Source organism: Peromyscus leucopus, chromosome 2 (genome assembly GCF_004664715.2).
Source record: "Peromyscus leucopus breed LL Stock chromosome 2, UCI_PerLeu_2.1, whole genome shotgun sequence".
Lineage (NCBI taxonomy): Eukaryota > Metazoa > Chordata > Mammalia > Rodentia > Cricetidae > Peromyscus > Peromyscus leucopus.
Window position 1 is genome coordinate 127,259,644 of NC_051064.1, and position 16,590 is coordinate 127,276,233.

Below are 16,590 nucleotides of genomic sequence, written 5' to 3' on the forward strand. Positions count from 1 at the left end.
GGTGGTGGCACATGCCTTTAATCCCAGCACTCTGGAGACAGAGGCAGGTAGTTCTCTGTGAATCCAAGGCCAGCCTGGTCTACATACAAAGCAAGTTCCAGGACAGCCAGGACGATTCAGAGAAACCAAAAGAGAGGGGAGGGGCAGGTGGTGCTAGACCAGCTTTTGTAGGAGAATTAATGAGGCATTGCCAGAAGCAGCACCGTCCATAGGTACTGGTGATGGCTCCATTTGGATGTAAACTGCTTCAGATTGTCCTTGAATGACATGGAAGATCATGCGTTATTTCATCAGTCTGGGGGCTGTAAGTTGGCATGGAAATTTAAAACAGATTCATGTTGGTGGCCAGCGCAAATAAGTTATATATGGGGGTAGGAGTTGCTTTTTTCCCCCTCATCTTCAGGTGTTTCTGATGCAGCTTATATGAAGATAATTGTTTCATTAACTGAATACCACTCTGTAACTTCAAAACAACAACAAAAATATAAACACAGCTGTTTTGTTGACATTCTTGATGCTTCAAAGTAAGTGCAATTTTTTTTAGTTAAAAAAATCAATAAGAAACCTGTTAGATCATCAATGACTACCACCATAATTCAGTGGAACACAGGAAGTCCAGATTCTAATTATGATTTTACCTGCCCTTTGAGCCTGTTTGCACGATGTCCTTCAAGACCAACAACTATGTAGTCACAGCTACTGACTCTTACAATCTTTCCAAAGAGCCAATCGCTGATGTATTTCCCTTAACTGAAAACATTGTTGGTTGCTTTCCCTGGTGCGTTGTGTGTGTGTGTGGCACCATGAAAGCCAACAGGTGTATCAGCTCGACAATGTTCTACCTGTGGAGCAGACCAGCAAGGTGTGGGGAACAGTTCCCTGCCGTGATCTTGAAAACAGTACCTAGAAGTTTAAGATCTATGACTGTGGATCCGCTGCACTGGAGGGGACCAGTCAAGGAGGTGACACCAAGAGGAACTGGACAAACCAGAGTTGGCATCTGATCTGTTACAAATGGCAACATGCTTTGCCTGACATCTCTACCGTGGACACCAAGGACCAGAGCTACCAAATCCTACTAGCTACCCAGCCTTCTTTCTCACGACCTAGAGACCTTGTGACAACCGCTGCACCACCTCTGATGAGCAGCATAATGTCCCTGGTAGATCACAACCCACACCTTTCTAGACACCAGTCTGTCACACTCCCCAAGTGCCAAGAACATGCAGCCACCCAAACTTCTTCCTATTAAACGTTCTCATGGAGCCTGCTAATTAAATGAATCACAGAGCTTGCTAACTCAATTAATCCAACCATTAAATAAAGCAAATAGACCGGGCAGTGGAGGCGCGTGCCTTTAATCCCAGCACTTGGGAAGCAGAGCCAGGGGGCTTTCTGTGAGTTCGAGGCCAGCCTGGTCTACAGATTGAGATCCAGGACAGGCACCAAAACTACACAGAGAAAACCTGTCTCAAAAACCCAAAATAAATGAATAAATAAAGCAAATAATGCACAGCACAAAACCTGGGGAAACTTTCACTCCCTTTTCTTCTTAGTCCCCAACATCTTCAAAACCCCCTCCCTGCTCAGGAGGAAGGAAGTGTGGCAGAGCTGTAGAGACAGGCCCCAGGACAAATGGAAATGACCCCTCTGGATATCCTCTGCTCTGCTGTGGCACTGCCTTGTCCCCAGACCGGCACCAGCACACCCAGATGACTGGGGTTCTTGATGCCATTTTGGGCACTGTTTCTGTGTGGTGCTTGAAGATGGCCATGTCTGCACCAAACCCTGACTCTTTCTAAACTTCTAAAACCATTCTACACTTTGATTGGAGGAGAGTTTCTTTCTGCGTCGTAGTGAGACACACAGTTTAGGCTTTTCTTTTCTTACAAAATTATATTTATTTATTTATTTATTATAGAGTATGTGGGGGGGGGGCGTGCACACGTGCCGCTGTGCCCTTGTGGGAGTCAGGACGATCCGAGGGAGTAAGTCCTCTCTTCATTCCATGTGGGGTCTGGAGATCCAACTCAGGTCATCGGGCATGGTGGCAAGTGTCGATACTTGCTGAGCCACCTTGTCCTCTCTTTGCCTGTCCCCCCTTTCTGCTGGTACATGTACAGATGCACGTGCATGTGCAGGTTCACGTGCACGTGAGTATATATGCACACAGAGGTCAGTGGATAGCCGCAGACGTTGTTGCTTAGGTACTGTTCCTCATGCACTGTGCACGCCTTTCCCAGGAGCTCATCAAGTAATGCAGGCTGGCTGGACACTGAGCCCCAGGGATTCACCATCTCTGTCTCCCCAGTGTTGGGACAACAAGCACACCACCACCCAGCTTTTTCACATGGAGTCTGGGGATTGAATTCAGGTCTTCATGATTTCAACAGAAACACTTTATTGACTGAGACATCTCTCCTGTCACCATAATTTAAGTCTTAAAAACCCATTTTTTTTCTTTCTTTTTTTCTGTTTTTTTTTCCCATAATTTATTTATTTTTATTTTATGTGCATTGGTGTTTTGCCTGCATGGGTGGCGGTGTGAGGGTGTCAGCACCACTGAAACTGGAATTACAGACAGTTGAGAGCTGCCATGTGGGTGCTGGGAATTGAACCCAGGTCCTCTGGAAGAACAGCCAGTGCTCTTAACCGCTGAGCCATCTCTCCAGCCCCAGGCCCATTTTTTTCTGAACTAACAAGAAAGTAAAGCATTTCTAGGGACTGAAATCTAGAAGGTATTTCAAGTCTTGGAGAGGAGAGAGGCGTCACTGAAGAGATTGTTTATATATATATAATATTATGTATATTTATTGTATATAAACGCGTATGTGTATATATGTGTAATGTGTGTATCAGATCTTCCTATTCAAATTCTGCATCTTCTTGAGTGAATGAATGAATATTAATATGTACAAAGGAAGATATGAAAGATATCGGCATGTTGTGGATGGTTACCCTTGATGAAAGGAGAGATATTTAGCTAGTTTCTTGTGCATTATATGTAAGCAGGTTGTGTACAGCATAACTATGTAATTTTAGCAATTAAAAAACACAGTTATGTGCATGTGTCACAGAGAGAGGAGGATGTTTCAGTGGGGGCTTTCTCTAGTGATGCTTAAGAAAAGAATTCTTTGAGAATGATGGATGCAGTTGGGTTCAGAGAGATGGCTGGCTTAATGACCTCACTTGCCCCTGGCATCCATCCCATGATAGATAGACTGCTCCCAACTCCTCAGGCTCTATGGCCCCTTCTGGGCCAAGACTTAGAAGAAGCACACAGAATGAAGTAATTACTAGAATTTCTGCAGAGACAAGGGAATCCCATAGTTGTTTTTGGAGACAGAATTGCAACTTACTTTCCATTTCTCATTAAGTTATATGAGGACTCGTTGTATATATCAGAACCTAGTCATGAGGTAATTCCCCCCTTTTTTTTTTTTTTTTTTTTTTTTTCAGAATTGCTGCAAGGCTTAAAGAGGTGGTGTTTTCTTTTTAAGTAAATCCTGGTGTAGTGGCACACACCTGTAATCCCAGCACTTGGGAGGTAGAGGCAAGAGGGTCAGGAGTTCAAAACCACCTTCAGCTATATAGTGAGTTCGAAGCCATCCTGAGCTACACAAGACTCTGTCTCATGTAATTAATTGTAAGTAATTAGCTGTGGTGTAACTCAGTGGTAAAGGGTATGCTTAATGTAGTAAGGAAAGCCTGGTTTTAATCCCTCATGTGTGTGTGCACACACACAACAACACACACACACACATACACACAGAGATACAAGTGACACTTCAGAATGGTAAAGCATTCAAACAAAACATATTCATGTACAATAAAAAGTGATCTAGGCATATTGGAGTGTGCCTGTAATCCCAGAATTCAGGATTGAAAGGTAGGGGGATTCTAACAAATTCAAGGGAAAAAAAAAATCTTCCCTTTAAATCACATATACTAAATGACTGCACATAGCTGCCTTTGAAATATTCCTAAATGTTTTACATTCATAGAGGAACACTCGCTGTTTTATAAAATGGCTTCCTACTTCAAGTAGGAAAGCAATTTCATTCTTGTTTTTTGTTTTTCAAGACAGGGTTTCTCTGTGTAGCTTTGCGCCTTTCCTGGAACTCGATTTGGAGACCAGGCTGGCCTTGAACTCACAGAGATCCACCTGGTTCTGCCTCCCAAGTGTTGGGGATTAAAGGTGTGCGCCACCACCACTGCCGCCGCCGCCACCACCACCACCACCCAGCTCATTCTTTTTGTGTGTTTGTGTGTGTGTGAGTTCTCAGGCATGTTCCAGCTTTTGCTTTGAGATAGGGTCTCTCATGGCCTTGAACTTTACCATACAGGCCAGGCCAGCAGCCCATGAGCTCGCAGGGCTCCTGCCCCACCTCTCATTTCCCTGTCACTAGGCTAACAGACACATGGCACCATGCCAGGTGTGGGTTCTGGGGTTCTGAACTGAGGTCCTTGTGAATGCTTCTGAACTGCGCCATCTCCTCAGCCCCATTTCATTCTTTCAAATAGATGGATAATATGATGCCGTATGCAAATAGCACCATCTCTAAACCATCTCTACTTAAACATGGAAGTTGATCCTCTTTTCCTCGCTGCCACAGGGGTGCAACACATCTCTGTGCACAAATATTTGGGTTATTGTGCGGACATTTCTTTGGATACATTTAAATGATAATGTACATTTAACTTATTCTTATTTTTTATTTTTGTGGGGATGAAAGCTGGAGTCTTAAATATGCTAAATAACCATTCTACCACTGAGTGACACCCCAATTCCTAAATGTTTAAAAATTTTTATTAAGGTATATTTATATTTATTAATGTTCAAGTCATAAGTTTCATTATGACATTTTTATATGCAGTTTAATCGTAGTCACTCCTCTATTACCCTTTCTTTCGTTAAAAGACTTATTTTTTTATGTGTATGAGTGTTTTGGCCTGCACGTATGTGTGTGCACCAAGCGTGTGCAGTGCCTGCAGAGGCCAGAGAGGTGTCAGAGTTACAAATTACCTTGCGGTTGCCATGCGGGTGCTGGAAATTGAACCCAGGTCTTCCGAAGAGTACCCAGTGCTCTTAACCACTGAACTGTCTCTCAGCCCTTCCTATTTCCTATCTTACTCTTTCTCTCTAAAAACTATTTTAAGTGGGGGCATGGTGGCCCAGGCCTTTAATCCAGCACCGGGGAGGCCGAGGCACGCAGATCTCTATGAATTTGAGATCAGCCTGATCTACCCAGCTTTCCATGGCAGCCAAGGCTACCCTGCCTCAAAAAAACAAAACAAAACAAAGTCAATACTTAAAATTTGATTTGTGTGGAGGGCGGGGGCGGCCATGGAACGTGCAAGTGTGAAGGTCCAAGGAAATCTTTGGGGAGTCAGTTCTGTCTTTCTACTGTGGTTTCGAGGGACTGAACTTTGGTCCTCAGGTTTGACTGTCACGCCTCCTCCTGCCTCAGCTCACCCAGGACTAGGACTTCAAGAGTGAACCACCGCCAAGTAGGTTTGGTTTGCTTTGTTTTTGAGGTGTGTTTCCCTATGTTGCCCCGGCTGGTCCCTAACTCCAGGGCTCAAGGTGATTTTTCTCCAATCTGGCTTGCAGAGCAAGATTTCAGCTAGTTTAACCGAGCAACGAAATGAAACAGAAACCTGAAGACCTTCCCCTCCGTAAGCACCCACGTGGGATGGCATTTCGCACACAAGGCGCGGTCTCATCTTCGTACAAATTTTGAAACTCTGATGGGTAGATAAGGAAACCGAACATTGCATAACCCAGAGCTACCTCTTTAAAGGAGACCTGAACCACTTCCCGCCGGCTCTCTACTCTCTCGCGAGAGCTGACGTCATCGGCCCGCGCCACTTGCCGGGCAGTCGCGCGGTTCGCGTCACGCCCAGTTTCGTCCCGGTGTGCTGTCTCACTGGTGAGGCCGTGAACCCGGGAAGTCCTTCTGTCCGTAGACCCTGCTGCCCCACGCTTCCGGCCACCATGGAGTACCTCATCGGCATCCAGGGCCCCGACTATGTCCTCGTCGCCTCCGATAGGGTGGCAGCCAGCAATATTGTCCAGATGAAGGACGGTGAGAAGAGAGGGGAGGCCCGGCGGGCCTGGGTGTAGGGGCAGTCGGCGGAAGTTGGTGAAGTGTAGGGTGAACCCCCGGGGCAGCTTGGAAGATGGAGCTCAGCCTGCTCTGCCCTTCCAGCACTGCAAAATTTAGAACCGAGGAAGCTGGCAGATAAACTTCGGACTCTGACTTTCGCTTCTTAGGTCGGGGCTGTGCTCCGGCCTTGGCCAATTGCGGCTTGCTCGGTGGGAGTTGCCCATTTGGGAATGCAGTTTGTAAGAGCTGAAGTGTGGGTTCGGGGCTAGGGTCCTCAGATCTCGAATTCCTGATAAGTTCCCGTCGTCACTAGTAGAGTCTAGTTTGTGGGCGCCCTAAGGTAGGATCCTGGGGAGGGTGAGACTGGGTTTTCCAGTCTGCTTCACTTGCCCAGTTCAGATCCTCCTTTTCTGCTTTCACCTGCTGCTAGGTTTTCCTTGTATTTAAATAGTTAGTGCAAGTAGAGATGGCGTCTCCCTCTACTTGCTTTGATTTTTTTGTACGTTTTTTTTTTTTTTTTTTTTTTTTTTTTTTCGAGACAGGGTTTTTCTGCGTAGCTTTGCGCCTTTCTGGAGCTCACTTGGTAGCCAGGCTGGCTCGAACTCACAGAGATCGCCTGCTCTGCTCCCGAGTGCTGGGATTAAAGGCGTGCGCCACCACTGCCCGGCGTACGTTATTTTTTCAGGGCTCAGCTTTTCTTACCTCTCAGATTAGTAATACTCAACTCAAACCTTGTTGAGAGGATTGAGTGAACAAGTTATGTGCAGATGTTTAGCATTGGACAGATACTTAACAAAACGTGTCAGGTGTGTCCAGCGATTTATATCCTTTTATTTATTTTTTTTGAAGGATGAACTGTTATATTCCCTCTTTGTAGAGTTAGTTGGACACAGAATATTAAAGAAACAAAACCCTTTTCTAAGGAGATGTCGAAATAGCTTAGTAAGTAAAGGTACTTTTGGCCAGGCCTGCCAACCTGAGTTTGATCCCAGAACCCAGATGGTAGAGGGAGAAACTGACCTCCACACCCGTTCTGTCACACACACACACACACACACACACACACACACACACACACGAAAGAAAGAGTCCCTAAATAAATAGATGATTTTTTTAAATTATCAAAGAAAAGTTCTTAAATTTATAAGTGGCAGAACCCAGGTAATAACCCAGAAACCTGTGTAATTTGGACAAAGTACAGTGGCAAAGTACATTTCTACTATGCACAAGGCCCCAGGTTCCATTCTCAGCATTGCAAAAACAAGTTAGTAGACATCCTGAGAAATAGGATCTTTACCCATAACTACCATACTCTACTGCTTCTTTTATAGTGGCAATTGACCCACAGAATCTAAGAGTGTCTTTTCATGATTGACCATAGGCATGTTTGAAAGGTATTTTGTTTTTTGTCCAGTGAATTGAAAATTCATTTGATGGTTTTCGGACACTTCTGTGCACCTTACAGTGCTAAGTGCTGAAAGGAGGGGAAAAGAATACTATGTAATTCCTGTTTTAAAAGAAGTTAAGGGGGGGCGCTGGAGAGATGGCTCAGAGGTTAAGAACACTGGCTGTTCTTTCGGGGGTCCTGAGTTCAATTCCCAGCACCCATATGGTGGCTCACAACCATCTGTAATGAGATCTGATGCCCTCTTCTAAATAAATAAATAAATCTTAAGACAAAAAAAAAAAAAAGAAGAAGGTAACAGAGTTGGTATGATGGCTGAATAGGCAAGAGTGCTTGCTATGTGAACATGGAGACCAGAATTTAAATTCCAAGTACTTACTTTAAAAAAAAAAAAAAAGGCCAGGCATGACTGTGTGCCTATAACCCCTGTTGGGAGCAGCAAACACAAATCCTGAGTTTCTGCTTCGTGAGAATAAGGTGGAAGATGACATGATGTCCTCCTCTGTCCTGAGCACAGGCAGGTGTACCCATACACTTTTGAGTGTATCACACACACACACACACACACACACACACACACACACTCACACACTCACTCACACACAGTTAATGATTCAGTAAGAGATCCAGGTATGTGTATAAATAATTATAGCACAAGCTAGAAAGTGATTGATGTGTCATGACGAGAGCAGTCAGACTTTGGGCTAATAGGAAGAGGAGACTGTTTTTAGGTAACGATGGTGAGGGAGAGATCCTGGTTGTAGAGTTTAGGGAAATCTTTGAAGGCAAATAGCGATTAATCCTGGACTTCTGGAATAAAAATGATTAATGCTGGGGTTTGCTGAAGTGTATGATCAGATGTAAAATAGCACAAGTGCCTGTGACTGCTTTTACAAAGGAAAAGGCACCTATCTGGTTGCGAGCCTGTAGCTCCCATCTGGGAAAATAGAAAGGATTCTATGAACTTTGCTTGAGCTCTGTTCTTTCTGAAGAACTTGAAATCATACATATGTGGTATGAATTTTTTCTCAAGAGACTTTATGAAATTTTAGGATTAGTTTGTCAAAGTTTTGTGTGTAAGCCAGTCTCCAAAGGAATCAGTTTGTTGTGAGGGTAAATTTGCCCCTTGCTTTAATAGTAAGGCTCTGGCAGGCAGGTGGTTTTAGCATGAAGAGTGTGGTGGAGCAGTCACCACATCAGGGCGTCTTCTGTTTCATCACAGTAATAGTGAATCGCTTTGAGGAGGAGAATGTGTTCCAAACCCTTATCCATACTGTACTTCTAGTTGTTACAGGGGTGCAGCCTCTTAGCTAAAATGCAGAAAAAGCCAAGACTAGGAGAGCCAGGTGTAGTGTATCCCTGTACTCCCATCCCATAGGAGGCAGAGGCAGGGTGATCTCTAGTTGGAGATAAGCCTACAAAATGAATTCAAGGCCATTATAGGATTACATAATGAGACTCTGCCCCTCCCCTCCTTACACACACACACACACACACACACACACACACACACGTACGCACGCACGCACGCACGCACGCACGCACGCACGCACACCAAACATCAAAGGAAAACCTAGGAAATAGATACAAGATGGTTTTTGTGTGGTAGAAGATTACTAGTAGTGTTAAGTTAGGGATTTTTTTGTTTGTTTGGATTTTTTTTTTTTTTAAAGGTTTTTCAAGACAGGGTTTCTCTGTGTAGCAGTCCTGGCTGGCCTGGAACTCACAGAGATCCACCTGCCTCTGCCTCCTGAGTGCTGGGAATAAAAGTGCATGCCACCACCACCCAGTGTTAGTCTAGTTTTTAAATTAACAATTTTAGGAATAAGTCCTATGAATAGCCACAGAAAAGAAAAAGATTTCAGGTATGGAAAAAGAATGAATTTGAATAAGTTCTTGAAGAAGAGTTGGAAATAATTGCACTCAACTGATAGCTTCATCTGGTGTGAAAAACTTAGGGTAGGAGGTTTAGAATTGCCTGATGGAATTTGTGTGGAATAGGCAAGAATGCTGAACAGTAATTTGAGGAGAGGCTTGTTTTGTCAATGCTTTTAGGGGAGGGCTTTTTGGCTCTTTGAAGCGGGGTCTTGCTATGTAGCCCTGACTGGCCTGGTACTTCTCATGTAACCTAGCCTCCCAGGACTAGAGTTACAGTCATGCATCAAAGTACTGACTCAGAGTACTGCCTGACATTGTTTTTTCATTATGCTGCTTGGGAAAATCTATCAATACTGGGAAGAAGACATTTTCCAGATGCCTGCTTTTTACAGCTGCCTGGTTCAGCTCTCAGTTTGATTGGATATATGCTACAGTTCATGCCTTTTTCCTCTCGGCCTACACGGAGTGACTTTTTAGTTACTTGGAGATTTCCAGAAACTTGCTATTCTGAATTCCTAAAACATACGTGATTTACACTACATTATCTAACGCTAAGTGTAACAGTTTTCCTTACCTGTGAGTTAGGCATTGGTAATGATAGTGTCATCGTTTACACATTTTTGGTAACTGGAGTTTAGACAGGCAAATTATTTGCCCATTGTGTCTGGTAGGTTCCCCTCTGATGGATCATATGGCTGGCATTACATGCTGATACTCATTTGGTTGTCTGTGTTTGTGGATCTTGTGATTTGTTGTCAAGTGTAAGAGGTAAGAGCATCCTAGGGCTGTACAGGCAGTATCTTGTACAACCCAGGGCCATAGATGTCCATCAGTTCTGTTCTGAAGCATTGTCTTTTGCTGAACATGTACATCCTCCCTGTAGAAGTTTGCCTGTATTACATTTATTTCATAATTAACAGTTTACTGCCTAGAATCTTAGCCTTTTTGCTGAAATGTGATGTAAGTTTGTAAACTTCCCCAACAAGAACTACTTTCCTCCCAATATTTGTGCGTGTGTGTGTGTGTGTGTGTGTGTGTGTGTGTGTGTGTGTGTGTTTTACCTGCTGGACCGTGTTGCTTATCTGCCCTTTTTTCCTTCTAAAAAATAATGTAAACTTATTAAATAATGTTTTCTTACAAAAATGAAACATGTTTATAGAGATTTACAAAATACTAATAAGCAAAAGAAGGAAATAGAAATTGTTCATATTCGCGGGGTGGTGGCGCACGCCTTTAATCCAGCACTCGGGGCAGAGGCAGGCGGATCTCTGTGAGTTCGAGGCTAGCCTGGTCTCCAAAGCGAGTTCAAGGAAAGGCGCAAAGCTACACAGAGAAACCCTGTCTCGAAAAACCAAAAAAAAAAAAAAAAAAGAAAAAGAAATTGTTCATATTCTTACCACTGTCAAGAACTTAGAATGTACACTCTTCTTGTCCTTTGTGCACACACACACACAACACACACACACACACACACACACACACTGTATGTGTATGCAAATGAATCTTCCATTTATAACAACTTTGCACAGTCTTTGAAGGTGTAACAAGTGAAAATTTGTTTATTTTGGAGTTTTAATGCAATTCAACATTATGTATAGGCATATTTTATGTAGGAAACACTCTCCACCCCCATCCCCTCACCCCCCCACCCCGCTCCAATCTAAAAATCCACATTATTAGTGTCTACAACTCCCCACTTGTAAAGTGTTTGATAGTTGCATTTGTTCCTTAAATCCTATTAAGAGATTTTGACATTTCAAAAGCTTTCATACAGGGAAACATGTCTCCCAGGGGAGATTATTCAGCACTATTGGAAAAATGAAAAGTGAAAGTAGGGGTGAGATAGGAAGATTTAAGCTCTTCTCTGAAGCTGCCGACTAAATACTGAGTTTTCTTCCCTAGGCAACAATTACAACCTGAGTATTTATTTATCTATTTAATCTGAATGAGTCTGGTTCAGCTAGATAAGGTTAGAGTAGTATGGTTTTCATTAGGTGTTTAGATAGCTCACTGTTAGCACATTCCTTAAAGTTTCTGCTTTGGCAACCAGTTTTCTTTTTTGCTTTGGAAATGTAGTGTTTACTTTGAGATTTGGAGTCTCAGCTGATTTTTTTTTTTATTTTATTTCTTTGTTGAAATGGTTCTTTAATTTGAACTGTAGAATCCATTCTTTCTGCATTTTTTGTATGTGTATGTAACATTGTATCTGTAGTAACAGAACTCTGTACTTAATCTTGTGCCTCAAGATAATCACCATAGTCTGCATTCCTTCAGCTTGCCCCCCTCCCCCGTTTTTCTATTCCTTGTAGTTTAAATGTTCTTAAATTGCTTTTTTTTTTTTTTTTTTTTTTTTCAACAGGTTTTCTGTGTTTTGCTTTCTGAATCACTTGTGCCAGCTGGCTCGACTCACAGAGATCCGCTGCTCTGCTCCAAGTGCTGGGATTAAAGGCGTGCGCCACCACCGCTTAAATTGCTTTTTATTGTTTGTTTGTTTCTGTTATTTTGAGATAGGGTCTCACTGTGTAGCTCTGACTGTCCTGTAGTGTACTGTGTAGAACAGGCTGGTCTCAAGCTCACAGAAATCAGCTTTCCTTTGCCTCTGGAGTACTGGGATTAAAGTATTTGACCCCATGCCAAGCTTAAATTTTATTTTTTTAATTAATTAATTAAGTGATAGAGATTGGACTCAGGACCTCACACACACTCAGCATATATCACTGAGATACATGTATAGCTCCAAATTGTAACTAAAACAAAATATTTATTTTTATGTGTATAGTACATGTGTGTCTGTGCACCAGATGTGTGCAATGCCCCCAGAGATCAGAAGAAGATGTAGGATTCCTTGGAACTGAAGTTGCACGTGGTTGTGAACCCTAATGTCAGTGCTGGGAATGGAACTTGGGTTTTTTGAAAAGGCAGCCAGTACTCTTTAACTGCTGAGCCATCTCTCCAGCCCTGCCTTCCCCCACTATTGTATTTTAAATAGTCTGCTTTCTTATACAATTTTCGATAGAAATTAACCTTAATCAAATATGTAGATAGTTAACATGTTGGTTAGTGAAACTATTAATGTCTTATAATAATAATGGTTAGTAAAATTCTTCAGCATAGTAATTAGTAGACCTGTTTATGGTTGCATATATAAATAGCTTTTGGTTTCTGTGGTGATAATTTCTAATGTGAATTTCTTTTCCTTTGAGCAGATCATGACAAGATGTTTAAGATGAGTGAAAAAATCTTACTCCTATGTGTTGGAGAGGCTGGAGACACTGTACAATTTGCAGAATATATCCAGAAAAACGTGCAGCTTTATAAGATGCGGAATGGTGGGTAAGACTTAGAGGGTAGCTTTGGCTGACGCATTATTTTCTAGGGCTGCCATAACAAGGTACCACAGACTGGGCAGTTTAAACAGCAGAACTCTTCAGTAGCTCTGGAGGCTACAGTGTGAGGTGAAGGAGTTAACAGGTTTAAATTCTTCTGAGACTTTTTCCTTGGCTTATAAGTGACCATCTTACCCTCTGTGCCTTTACATTACTTTCCCGCTGGGTTGTCTATCCAGATCTCCTTTCATAAGGACACCAGTCACATTGGGTTAGGGTTCACATTTATAACCACATTTTTACTTAATTGTCTCTTTACATACAATATTTTATTGGCAATCTTATTCACAAGCAGATTGATGGGATCATGTTTTTTCATTTGAATCTTCCTATTAAAAACAAAAAAAGGGGCTGGAGAGATGGCTCAGAGGTTAAGAGCACCGGGTGTTCTTCCAGAGGTCCTGAGTTCAATTCCCAGCAACCACATGGTGGCTCACAACCATCTGTAATGAGATCTGGTACCCTCTTCTGGCCTGTAGGGACACATGCAAGCAGAGTGGCGCACACCTTTAATCCCAGCATTCAGGAGGCAGAGCTAGGCAGATCTCTGTGAGTTCGAGGCCAGCCTGGTCTACAGAGCGAGATCCAGGACAGACACCAAAACTACAGAGAAACCCTATCTTGAAAAACAAAAAACAAAGACAAATTAGAATCAGGTGTATGGCCTCTGGATTTTAGGCTAGTCTGGTCTAGAGAGACAGCTAGGGCTACACAAAGAAACCTGTCTCAAAACAACAAAAATCTAGACCATAAATCCTAATTCTTCTGTTCCCAAAGATTTTCTATAAAATTCCAGAGCAGAGAACCATTGTAAAACTGATATTTGCTATGGAATGCTAGAAATCAGAATTTTTGGTTTTTTTTTTTTTTTTTTTTTTTTTTTTTTCCAAGACAGGGTTTCAATGTGTAGTTTTAATGCCTGTCCTGGATCTCACTCTGTAGACCAGGCTGGCCTCAAATTCACAGAGATCTCCCTGACTCTGTCTCTCTGGGTGCTGGGATCAAAGGTGTGCACCACCACCACCACCACCACCACCACCACCACCGGGCTAGAATTTTTTTTAAAGTGCTTTGTTTTGCATTTGGATGTTTGACCTGCATACATGGCTGTGCACCACATGGTACCCACAGAAACCAGAAGACATTATCAGATCCCTTGGAACTGGAATTCCGGAGGGTTGTGGGTTCTCGGAATTGAACCTGGGTCATCTGAAAGAGCAGCTACAGAACTCTACTCTTTTCTTTTTTTTTTTGCTTTTGTCCGAGACAGGGTTTCTCTGTGTAGCTTTGGTTCCTGTCCTGGAACTCACTCTGTAGACCAGGCTGGCCTCAAATTCACAGAGATCCGCCTGGCTCTGCCTCCCAAGGGCTGGGATTAAACGTGTGTGCCACTACCGCCCGGCCTCTTCTCTTTTTCTAAAATGGGATTATATTTATATTAATGTAAATGCTTTGACCAGGAATGGTGGTATATGCCTGTAGTCCTAGCACTGGGAAGATGGAGGCAGGAGGATCTGAAGTTAAAGGCCCTGTGTTCAGCTACACAGGGAGTTTGAGGGCTGCACAAGACTGTGACTCGAGAAACAAAGGTCTTGACCTGGCTCGGGGATGGGATGGAGCTCCATGGCAGAGCATTTGCTGAGCATTTGGGAAGCCCTAGGCTTAATCCCAACACTGTGAGAAAGAGAGAGAGAGAATATACTTTGCAAATTTAAAAGTCTGTGTAGTTATAAGACACTGTACTTTAAAAGGATTCTTTGGGGGCTGGAGAAGGCTCAGTAGTTAAGAGCACTTGAGCTGCTCTTGCAGAGGACCTGAGTTTGGTTCCAGCACCCACATGATGGTTTACAACTATCCAGCACTCAGGGGGCAAAGGCAGGTAGACAGCCAGGGATACACAGAGAAACCATCTTAAAAAACAAACAAAAAACTGGGCAGTGGTGGCGCACACCTTTAATCCCAGCACTGAGGAGGCAAAGGCAAGAGGAGCTCATGAGTTTGAGGCCAACCTGGTCTACAGAGTGAGTTCCAGGACAGCCAGGACTGTTACACAGAGAAATCCTGTCTCAAAAAAACCAAAAACAAACAAAAAGACAGACTATAGCTTTAGTTTAATTTTTATATGATTACATATGTAAAATGACTAGGTAACATCCATTCATACATATTTTTTAGGCAATACATTTAGCATTATGCACCCAATTACTTAAGTGTTTTTTAAGGTCTTATCAGTGTTAAGCACTGTGCTTAATACTGCAGAAAATATGGGTAATCAAGACTCAGAGCCTGCCATTTAGGAGCCTAAAACATATGCTACTTGGGATTATACATACTTCGGGTGACGGGGCTGTGAATGCTTCTCAAGTGTGGAGCCATTTCATTGTTGTCCCGAGAGAAGGCCAAGTGAGTAAGATTAGGAAGAGTTGCTTGATCCATGTGTTTCAGGTGGTAAAAGTCAGTGGCTAGAAGGAAAATTGTGTTTGTTAGGTTAACCCTTAAACACCCTTAAGTTACCTGGGTAAGTATAGTTTGGGAGATGGAAATGGAAGGATCGGGAGTTCAAAGCCATCCTCAGCTACATAATGAATTTGAGGCCAGCCTGACATAAGAGATCCTGTCTACATGAGATCGTATTTCTAAAAACATAAGTAAATAAAAATGGCTTTTACCAATAGTCATAGGTGGGATAGGTGTGGTGGTGCACACATGTACTCCTGGCACTTTAGAGGCAGAAGTAGGAGGGTCTCAAGTTTAAGGTTGGGGTCTTTAAAAAGAAAAGTAGAGAGAAGTGATTTCGGGGTGGACGCTGTTATTTTCTTCTGCTTCACCTCAAGTATGACTCTTTATGTCTTGTCCAGGGTATGAATTGTCCCCCACAGCAGCAGCTAATTTCACACGTCGAAACCTGGCTGACTGTCTTCGGAGTCGGGTAAGCGGTGCAGCTAGCAGCCTTCAATAACAGCAGAAGGATCTGTGCTTTTAGATTTCTTTTAGACAGGAATGGTATTTTTGCCCCTTTTGACTTTTCCTGAACCCTTCCCATTGCTAATCATTCATTTTTAGTTCCCTGGGGTTTGTTTTCCTTTGGTCATTGTTGCTTTTTACTGTCTAATTCTGTTGTTTGGGAGGCTAACAAAGACTTTTGAATTCAAGGCTAGCCTGGTCTACATAGCTAGTTCTAGGCCAGCCCAGGCTATGTAGTGAGAATATGCCTTATTTCAAGAAGGAAATTAAAAGAACGTTTTGGTTTTTTGTTTTCTCAACATCTATTTTGTATGTGGTGTGGGTGTGGAGGTCAGAGAGCAAGTTGCAGGAGTTAGTTCTCGACTTCCACTGTATGAGTGCAGGGATCCAGCCCAGCGTGACAGGCTTAACGGCAGTTGCCCTTACCTGCTGAACTGTCTGTCTCATTGGCCCAAAAGAAAGGTGGTGTGTTTGTTGTGGCATACTAACATGAAGGACTGTGAGAAACTGCCCCATTCCCTGAGACTTTATTTTTTTCAAATCAATTTTAGGCTCTCAGCAAAATTAAGAGGAAAATACAAAGATTTTGCCCATATAAACTCAGCCCAGATACATGTATATAACATCCTGCATTATCAGCATCTACCAGAGTGGTATATTTCTACAAATAATGAACTTGTATTGAGAGCATAGATTCCTAATTTACATTAGGGTTTGCTCAGCGGCATTCATCCTGTGAATTTAGATGCATGTGAAAGGACATAAATCCATCAGTATCATTCAGAGGATTTTCACTGCCCTGAAAATCCCTGCCCCCCACCTGTTCATTCTTCATCAGCTTAATCCC

The 16,590-nt window shown here is 42.9% G+C and overlaps 1 protein-coding gene and 1 non-coding gene across 2 annotated transcripts in view; one reads left to right on the forward strand and one right to left on the reverse strand.

Moving 5' to 3' along the window:
* Positions 1-1,598: 1,598 nt before the first annotated feature.
* On the reverse strand, positions 1,599-1,732 carry LOC114704322. The gene has a single exon (XR_003736252.1). It is a non-coding gene; the product is annotated as a small nucleolar RNA SNORA55 (small nucleolar RNA).
* A 4,145-nt stretch (positions 1,733-5,877) lies between these two features.
* The window catches only part of Psmb2 (proteasome 20S subunit beta 2), a 36,618-nt gene continuing 25,905 nt past the window's right edge, over positions 5,878-16,590 (forward strand). Inside the window, exons 1-3 of the mRNA XM_028885417.2 lie at positions 5,878-6,089; positions 12,600-12,722; positions 15,638-15,708. Of these exons, the coding sequence (XP_028741250.1) occupies positions 5,999-6,089; positions 12,600-12,722; positions 15,638-15,708 (285 nt within the window). The 5' untranslated portion in view covers positions 5,878-5,998. The remainder of the gene's footprint in view (positions 6,090-12,599; positions 12,723-15,637; positions 15,709-16,590) is intronic.